The following is a 10,118-nucleotide window of genomic DNA, read 5'->3' on the forward strand; positions in this document are numbered from 1 at the left end:
AGGTGGCTGCAACCTACCTTGGGGAAATCTGACAGACTGTTGTGGTGGAGACTTGGACTTCATGTGGACTATTTGAACATTGTGTCCCCACAAGAATCGGGCCACCATAATATGGATGAACTGTCTAGGCCGGAGCGTACACCCCCCAGGTAGCGTCCCCTTCAACCCAAGAGACTGCGGGACCAGGAGCCATATCGTTGGGACATGACTCGCTGGTGTTCCCGCTTGAATTGGGGGGAGGAGTGTGGCCGGAGAGACCCACCAACCACATGTGTAATGGCGGCCGCGGCGCTGAAGGGGTTAGTCCTCAGCTGCCAGGCACCATTTGGACAATAGGCACTTGACGTCACTGTGCTGGGCGCGGACTGTTTAAAAATATGTTTAATTATGTGTTTTAACATGTCATATGTAGTGCTCTGTGGACAATTGTAGGATTGCATGTTTAAATGTATTTATATTTAAGATATTTTAGACCTGCATTTTAACTGGAAGGATGCACTTCCTATGTTTGTCTGGATGACCATCCTCTGTTTTCTGTGAATAGGAAGTGACATGCTAATGGCCCTGTCCTAGCAGAGGTGTGAATGACAATACCTTTTGATGTGTGAGTTCCTTAGAGAAAGATGTCAATCACGGGCATCTCCTTATCCCATATGTAAAGTAGTCTGGACTTGAAACCTGTTTCATGTAGCTGATTTAATTGATATATGAATCCTGAATGGTATATGCAGGAAGAAAGAACATTTGTTTGGTAAATCAAATACAAACCGTATTTGAAGCTATGTGATAAATTTATCAATAATGAATGTTAAACTGATGCCAAACGTTGTCTGTGTGACAGGTAGGAGGAAATTGTTTCATGCACTACTTATATCCTTTTGAAATGTAATTTATTTATTTGTATTTAGTAAGATATCCTGATTGGATGGAAAGGACTCATGGGGACATGACCCCCTGTTGTACTGTGTGGAGAATTGACACAAAAAGGGGGCCTGCGAGCATCCTGAGTAGATTATACCAACTACTTTCTGCTGTGAACATCTTGCTGTATGCCGTTCCCCTAGCAATAGGGAAGAGTTCTCTTTAGAACTATTGCAAATAAATACCATTTGCCTCAAGAAGACTGCTTCATCTTGTGACCTACAGGGCTATGCCAAACATAGCCCCATTCTTCAGCTGTCCAGGGTGTAACCAGCGCCTCCAAGTTCCGCCTTCCGCCAGCTACCGGTAGAGGCCTAGTCAAGAGACTAGTGGGGATTCATCAGCACCACACAGGTGTGGTTAGGCAGCGTGGTTCCAAACGCCACGGCAGGTTAGGAGTTTGGTGGTGGCAGCATAAACTCGCCCACGGCGCAGTGGGTGGAGTCAGTAATGGTTACTGACGGTAAGCGGGAATTTCCTATGTGGCCAGGTCCCGTGTGACCTAAACATCCATTCTGTGTACTGGGGATGAGACGCGAAAGCTGTAAGGGCTTTCGTACGGGACCCACATACTTTGCGGAATCGCTCCGTCTTGGCTCCTCCTTCAATTTCTCCAGCTGCTTCTGCAAAAGCCTGATGAGGGGAATGACCTGACTCAAGCTGGCAGTGTCTGAACAGAACAGACTTCACGTGTGGCAAGTTCGAAGGGTTGGAGAACCTTGCACAAGACGGATATCATTCTCCACTGTGCTTGAGTCAGGTGCATTCCCCCTCCTTTGCCTATATCGTAGGTAGATGTATAGGCTTGAATGGCCTTTTGCTGCGCCTCCATCTTCTGAAGCATATAGAGTGTTGAATTCCACATCGTTACCACCTCTTGCTTCAGGTGATGGCAGGGCAGTCTTACATTGACACGGCGATGGCGTACATCAACCGACAAGGGGGAACAAGAAGCAGAGCAGCCATGCAAGAAGTGTCAAAAATCCTCCTCTGGGCAGAGGCCAACGCAAGGGCCATCTCAGCCATATTTATTTCAGAAGTGGACAACTGGGAAGCGGACTTCCTCAGCAGACACAACCTTCATCCGGGGGAATGGGGTCTACATCCCCAGGTGTTTCAACACATAATTCACCGGTGGGGCTGTCCGCAGATAGATCTGATGGCTTTTTGTCTCAGCAAGAAGGTATGGAACTACAGTTCTAGAACGAGGGATCCCCAGGCTGTAGCAGTGGACGTGCTGATGACGCCTTGGCCATACCAGTTTGTGTATCTGTTCCCTCCTCTAACGCTCATCCCAAGAGTTCTCAAAAGACTACAAAGGGAAAGCATTCTAGCAATTCTAATTGCCCTGGATCGGCCTCGATGGGCGTGGTACTCGGATCTCCTACCCATGGCTCTGGAGGATCCCTGGCCTCTACCGCTCTCCAAAAGGATTTTCTTCAACAAGGTCCGTTTGTCTATCCAGACTTACAGCGGCTACGTGTGACGGCTTGGAAGTTGAGAAGGTGATTCTAGCAAGAAAAGGTCTTCCTTCCCGGGTTATTTCCACCATGATCCAAGCAAGGAAGATGGTGACATCCAAATATTATCATTGTATCTGGATGCAGTAGATATACATGTTTCCTGGTGTGAAAGTAGAAAGCTTTCTCCCATGGAGTTTAAAATTGGTTGTTTTCTACTTTTCCTGCAAGCGGGAGTGGATCTGGGCCTACGTTTAGGCTCTATCAAAGTACAGATTCTGCACTTTCTATTTTCTTCCAGAAGCAACTCGCCTTATTCCCGGAAGTACAAACTTTCCTTAAAGGTGTTCTTCATATGCAACCGCCCTTTGTACCTCCCACGGCTCCATGGGCTCTCAATGTGGTTCTATCCTTTCTGCAATCGGACTGGTTTGAACCCTTACATAGGGTGGAGTTAAAATTTCTTACCTGGAGGACGGTGATGTTATTGGCATTGGCGTCAGCCAGAAGTGTCTCCTAATTAGGGGCATTATCCTGTAAGAGCAAGAAAGAGGTAACCAAGGTTAAGATCGGGTGCAATTGGGTCGCTGTTCTAATGCTTCTGCTATATAAACAGGATCAGTCAGTCCTGTAAAACACAAAGTACATACAACACAAAAAAAGCAGCGCTAATGATTGGAATGTCTAAAAACAGATGGATTGGATGAAGAGTACAAAATTTTATAAAAACAATTCATAAGACAACGGTTAAAAAAATCCGTAATAACATCGACATAAGCTGCTTGATTTTATGTGTCCGTTCCTTTAACAAGTTGCTGGGGTCTCAGTACTCTCCCACCCGTTTGGGAGCTTTGGGACTTCCCCATGGTGCTAAAGTACAGAACCCCAGTATCCACAAGGATGTTACAGAAAATAGGAATTTAATACCCTCTGGTAATTCCTTTTCTCCTAGTCCATAGTGGATACTGGCCGCCCGCTTCAGTGCTTCAATCCTGCTTACCTGTATAAGTATTTTGTTGGCCTGCCGTTGCAGTCCCAGTTTGTTGTTGAGATAGCCTTGCTATCCTGGTTCGGTTGGTGTTGGTATCCTCTGTTCTGGTTAGCGCCCTCCTTTCGGTTATGGTTGTGTCTTGGCTTGCCGCTGTTGTATTATTCCTTCTCTCGTGGTATGTTTGTCCCCTCGGGCACAGTTTCCTAGACTGAGTCTGGTAGGAGGGGCAGAGGGGAGGAGCCAGCACACACACACACACACACACACACTCACTCGCTCACTAAAGGTTTTTAAAGTGCCACGCTCCAGTGAACCCGATCTATACCCTATGGTACTAAAGTACAGAACCCCAGTATCCACTATGGCCTATGAGAAAATTAATTACTGGTAGGTATTAAATTCCTATTATTATTTGTTTATATGGGGCACAAAATTGAACACAATAGTCCAGGTGCGGACGTACCAATGCTTTGTACAGCAGCAGGATTACATCCTCGTCCCTTGTCTCAATACCCCGTTTTATGCACACAAGGACCTTACTTGCCTTCTTTGCTGCATTTTGACATTATGTACTGTTAAGCCTATTATATATGAGCAACCCCAAATCTTTTTCCACTACTGTTACCCTTATATTTTCCCCATTAAGTGTGTAGGATACAAATTTGTTTTTAATCCCAAAATGCATAACTTTGCATTTTTCAATATTGAATCTCATTCCCTATTTAGACGCACAGGTTTCATGTTTAAGTATGTCTTTCTGTAGAGACTCCACATCTATTTCTGAATTAATTACCTTACACAGTTTAGTATTAGCTGCAAAGATTGACACTCTGCTTCCCAGGCCTATACCTAGATCATTAATAAATACACTGAACAGTAGCGGGCCAAGTACGGACCCTTGTGGTATTCCGCTGACTACTGGTGCCCAGCTGGAGAACATCCCATTGACCACTACTCATTGTACCCTGTTATCCAGCCAGTTACCTGTTCAGGTACAAATAGTATTTCCTAGGCCAAGTTCTCTTAATTTGATGATCAGTCTCCTGTGAGGCACAGTATCAAAGGCTTTTGCAAAATCTAAATTAGACCACATCCACTGCTTTTCCCTGGTCAAGATTATTGCTCACTTCCTCGTAGAAGCTAATTAAGTTAGTTTGACATGATCTGTCCCTCACAAACCCATGCTGACTCTTGCTAATAAACGTAGTATTTCGCAGATAATCCTCTATGCTATCCCTCAAAATTCCTTGCAATATTTTACCCACTATAGAGGTTATACTAACTGGTCGATAGTTCCCAGGATGATTTTTAGATCCCTTTTAAAATAATGGCACTACCTCAGCTATACGCCAATCCCTTGGTGCCATATCTGATCTACAGTAATTGAACTATAGAAAATCAAGTATAAGGGTCTTCCAAGCTGTGACTTAAGGGGGGTACTCACGGAGCGATCGCTGCTTAAAATCTAAGCAATCTGACTAGATTGCTTGGATTTTAAGCAGCGATCACTCCATGTGTACCCCTCACAGCGATAGCGATGCGCAGCTCCGCGCATCGCTATCGCTGGTGCTAGATTGGCCTGCATGCAGGCCAATCTAGCAGGTCGCTCACTTCACCCGCTGAGTGAAATGAGCGCCCCCGCACGCTCAGCACACATCTCTCCCCAAATCGGCCCGTGAAATACGGCCCTTTAAGCTTCATAATAATCCTCGGGTGAAAACCATCTGGGCCTAGTGATTTATTAATCTTTATGTTGCTTAGTCTCTCCAGGACTACTTCCTCACTTAAACAAGCATCTAGCCAAGAATCATTACCTTCACTGTCGTTATGCACTACTGTCACCGTCTGATCCTCCCGGGTGAATACTGATTGAAAAAAAGTTGTTCAGTATATCCGCTTTTATTTTGTCATCATTTATCAAGGCTCCCAGTTCATCTTTTATTGGGCCTACATTCTCCTTTTTTAACCTTTTACTGTTTATGTATTTATAAAACTTTTTAGGATTGGCTCTACTCTCTATAGCGATTTGCATTTTGTTTACAATTTTAACTGTTCTTATTACTTTTTTGCATCTTTTATCGCATTCTTTGTATTACTCGAATGACTCCTACCCTCCAATAGATTTAAATGTTTGAAAGCACGCCTCTCTTTAGCCATTTCATCTTTTTTTTTACCTCCTCATTAAGCCACATTGGTTTGTGTTAAGTACTCCTGCGTTTACTGCCCATTGGAATGAATTTGTGAATATTGCTATCAAGCAACCCTTTTAAAGCATCCCACATTTCCAATGTGTCCTTAACAAAACTTCCCAGTCAATGTCGTCTAGTGCCTGTCTCAGCATATTGAAGTTGGCTTTTCTAAAGTTTAATGTTTTGTTTGAGCCATTATACCTATGTTTGATTTAATGTCCACATTATTGGTAATAACTAGGTCCAGAATATTATTACCTCTGGTTGGGTCCTTGACTAATTGAGACAAGTATTGATCTTTTAATGTGTTTAGAAACCTGCTGCTCATAGCTTTTACACATGAATCGTTACTCCAATTTATATCAGGTTAATTGAAATCCCCTATCACTAGGATGTCCCACATTTCCGCAACTTTTTCAATTTGCTGCAGTATTATATTATATGGGTTATTGTTGTGAAACTGACATTCACATTTAGAAAATTCTAGTTCACAGTGATCTACAGCTAGCGTCCAGCTAATGCACTTACTGAAGTAAAAATAATTGCAATTAATTCAATCAATCATCAATTAAATCAATTAATAAACACAATTCCTTCTTTTTTTTCTTTTCTTTTTTTTTAGATTACAATGAAGATGGTTCCTAAAATGCTTTCACCGTTGGTAAAAGATTGGGCTCCCAAAGCCTTTGTTATTTCTTTTAAACTGGAAACCGATCCAGACATTTTAATTGAGAGAGCTAGGAAAGCTTTGGCCACCTACCGACACCAGGTTGTAGTAGCAAACATCCTTGACACAAGAAGATCCTATGTAGTGGTTGTGACAAGCACAGAAGAAGCAAAGCTCTCTGTATCGGATGAAGAAGAGAGCCTAGGGGTGGAGATAGAAGACAAGATTATCAAGGACTTAACTTTACGTCATATGCGTTTTATTGAGGGGACTCAATCGAATTAGCCATTTATCCTAACATTGTTTGGATGTAACATAGTTAATATGAACTGGGCTCCTGCTGGGCTGTAACACTATGGGGTGTATTCAATAACTGTCAAATCCATTCCGACATGCATTTGTCAGAATGGATCCGACAAGGGCTATTCAATGGTCGTCCAAATCTGACTGTCGGATTTGAGCCAAATCCAACTGTCTGATTTGGACGTACCTGGGATGCTGTTCTGCCACTGCTGTCAGCGGCTTCCGGGTGCGCTGACAGCCGCAGCGGGGAGAGCAGACGGCGGTGGCCGGTGGCGGGAGTTGGCGGCGGGGGGAGCTAGTCGGCAGGGGGAGCTGCCAGCGTCTGAAGCAGCGGAGAGTGATGTCCGGCGGCGGGATGCGCTGCAGGGAGAGAGATGCCTGGCTGTGGGACGGCCAGGCAGGTACCTCTCATACCTGTAGCCCGTCGTACCGCTCTCCTTCTCCTCACCTCAATCCGACTTGTTTCATTTCCGACAGAAGCACGCGGATCGGCGGCTATTCCGCCGATCCATATGTTTTCCGATAAGTCGGGAATTCCGACTAGTCGGGGGGAAAAATGCATTTTTTGAATAGGTCGGAACCCTTTCCGACCGAAATCTGTCTGAAGCTGCTGTCTTTCCGACAAGACGGCAGCTTCCGACAGTTATTGAATACACCCCTATGAGGAGCACTTTTAGGTACGCTGTAAGGACATAAAACCTGATCCATGGAATATGTACAGTTGTAGGCCCCTAAAGTCCTTAAATTGACATAGTAACATAGTTGGTGAGGTTGAAAAAAGACCAGTAGTCCAGCGAGTTCAACCTGAATTATATGTTATCTTCACCTTATTCAAACATTTGTATGTGTCTAATGTGTTGTAAATGTTTATACATGTTCTAATACAATCCTAATGACTACCTATAAGTTTGATTTAAGAAATATTAATATACCTTTCTTTCTCTTAAGTCCTAGAGGATGCTGGGGTCCACATTAGTACCATGGGGTATAGACGGGTCCACTAAGAGCCATTGGCACTTTAAGAGTTTGAGAGTGTGGGCTGGCTCCTCCTTCTATGCCCCTCCTACCAGACGTCAGTTTAGAAAATGTGCCCGGAGGAGCCGGTCACAGCTAGGGGAGCTCCTAGAGCAGCCGTGGCCAATCTGTGGCTCTTGAGCCACATGCAGGTCTTTCTTTATTCAAATGTGGCTCCTGACATGACCACAACAGATCCAGAAACTGCTGCAATCCAGCCAGACAGGCAGCAGCACTACGGAGGCTGAGAACTGAGGGAGCCAGATACTAGAGGCGAGACACCCACTGGCAAACAGAGGACACACAAGGGGCTGCTGCAATGGCACGAGGTGTGTGTTGGGGGAGCTGTAGTGACACATGATGGTCCTGGCAGGAGAGTGCAGGCAGGAATGACTCATGGGGGAGCTGGATGGAGTAACATGGGAGTGTGCTAGCAGGAGTGACACTTGAGGGAGCTGGCTGGAGTGACATATGGGGGAATTGAAGTGTATTATGTGAATCTGGCTTTTTCAATATATTTTTTGTGGATCTTTCTTCCTCAATTATTTTATGTGGAAGTGGCTTTTTAAATGTATTTTATACCAGGGGAGTGGCCTGGCAGGCACAAGGAAACACCCCATTTTTGTATGCATGCCTTCGGCTCAATGCCGGCTCTTTGACGTACCTAATAAGATTTTTTTGCTCTTTCCCTCTTACTGGTTGGCCACCCCTGTCCTAGAGCTTCTTTAGTTTTATTTTTTTCAAAGAGTTAGTTAGGCACAGGGAGGCTGCTGGCAACAGCCTCCCTGCTTCGTGGGACTAAGGGGGGGGGAGTAGTGGCCGCCCTGAGGGTTTCGACCCACTATCTCCGCTGACAGGACACTGAGCTCCTGAGGGGGGTGATCGTTAGCCGCCCTAGGCGACCGCTCACTCCCGCAGCATGCCGCCACCCCCTAACAGTCAGAAGATTCCGGTGGCGAGTGTGTCACCGCCCCCCACAACAAGTGGGGAGCCGGTGTGAAGATGGCGGCAACAGGTTGGGAGCGCAGTACTAACTGCGCTCTGGAGGCTCAGCGGTACACAGCGCGGCGCTTTGAGGGTCGCCGTGAGCCAGCGCCTATACCCTACACTGGTCACCAAAGCTGTCAGGGACCTCGGTAACGCTGCCAGCACCATTTCTCAGGCCAGTATAAAGAATTGAAGACCGGGAAGCATCGCCATGTTCAGGGGGCGGAACTTCTCTTCAGAGCGGACCCAGCAGCACTCGGCGCCATTTTCCTGCCTGCAGATCCAGTACAGAGACGCTGACAGGGAGAGCTGTCCCTCCGCGCAACTCCAGCTATCCTGTGCGGTACCAGGGGGTTGCAGAAGGGGGGGAGGCTGTGTAAATACTTTGTAGTCTATTAAGGTCAGCGCCACGTAGTTGTATTATATCTACCTAGGGAAGCGCTGTGTGTGGGTTGGCTCCAAACTCTGTGTTTCTCTGTGGCATACTTGGGGGGGAAACTGTGTCTGACATTTTCCTGTGTGTGGGGGTGTTTGTTTCTCACATAGCCATGTCTAGGGACTCTGTGTCTTATGCTGCAGAAAACATTTCCTCTCAGGAGGAATCCATTCCATGTGCACAGGAATGTAATGTTTTGTCTCAGATCCGTATTGCTGAGCCTGAGTGGTTGACCTCTATTAAGGGAATGATATTTCAGATCTCTACTAGGGTAGCTCATACTAAGACTGAAACTCGGGTATTAAAGAAGTCTATGGCAGTTTGGTCGAGTTCTGTCCCTAATCCTTCAAAATCCCCTAGCATATACCCACAAAAACGTGCACTTGCCCAAATTATACAAGATGACACTGATACCGACTCTAACACGGCTGACGGTGATGAGGATGTGCTGAGGGGGGCGGCATCCCTGGCTAAGGGGGTGCAGCTCATGATTGAGGCTATTGGAGATGTGTTAAACATTTCTGACACAACCCCTGAGCAGGTTGAGGAGGCTTACTTCACAGATAATAAGAAAGCCTCGCTATTATTTGAAAAATCCTGGGAGAACCCGGAGAAAAAATTCCAGTTCCCTAAAAGGGTTTTGGTTGCATTTCCTTTCTCTGAGGAGGATAGAAAAAAGATGGGAAAACCTATCCATAGTTGACGCATCTGTTTCCAGACTGTCAAAGAAGGTGGTTTTACCTGTCCCTGGGTCTACTACGTTAAAAGAACCGGCTGATCGTAAGATTGACATTACGCTCAAATTCATGTACACTGCTTTAGGGGTGGCGTTGAGGTCCACTATTGCCTGTACATGGATTTTTAAAGTATAGTAAAGTGGTCAGGCATGTTACTAGAGGATTTGGATTCAATGGATAGAAGTGACATTGAATTATTTTTACGTAATATGCAGAATTCTGCGGGGTTCATGGTGGAATCCATGAAGGACCTGGGTTCGCTGACTGCAAGGGTATCTTCCATGTCCGTCTCAGCTCGCAGGGGTCTATGGCTACGCCAATGGTCTGCAGACGCGGAATCCAGGAGAAGTGTGGAGAACCTACCCTGCACAGGTCAGGCTCTATTTGGGAAAGCATTGGATGCGTGCATTTCC

At 45.7% G+C, this 10,118-nt stretch overlaps 1 protein-coding gene across 1 annotated transcript in view; it reads left to right on the forward strand.

The window, feature by feature from the left end:
- The window catches only part of PPCS (phosphopantothenoylcysteine synthetase), an 85,561-nt gene extending 78,124 nt beyond the window's left edge, over window positions 1-7,437 (forward strand). Inside the window, exon 3 of the mRNA XM_063942944.1 lies at window positions 6,184-7,437. Within this exon, the coding sequence (XP_063799014.1) occupies window positions 6,184-6,513 (330 nt within the window). The 3' untranslated portion in view covers window positions 6,514-7,437. The remainder of the gene's footprint in view (window positions 1-6,183) is intronic.
- The last annotated feature ends 2,681 nt before the right edge of the window (window positions 7,438-10,118 follow it).

This window comes from Pseudophryne corroboree, chromosome 10 (assembly GCF_028390025.1).
Source record: "Pseudophryne corroboree isolate aPseCor3 chromosome 10, aPseCor3.hap2, whole genome shotgun sequence".
NCBI classification, from domain to species: Eukaryota; Metazoa; Chordata; class Amphibia; order Anura; family Myobatrachidae; genus Pseudophryne; species Pseudophryne corroboree.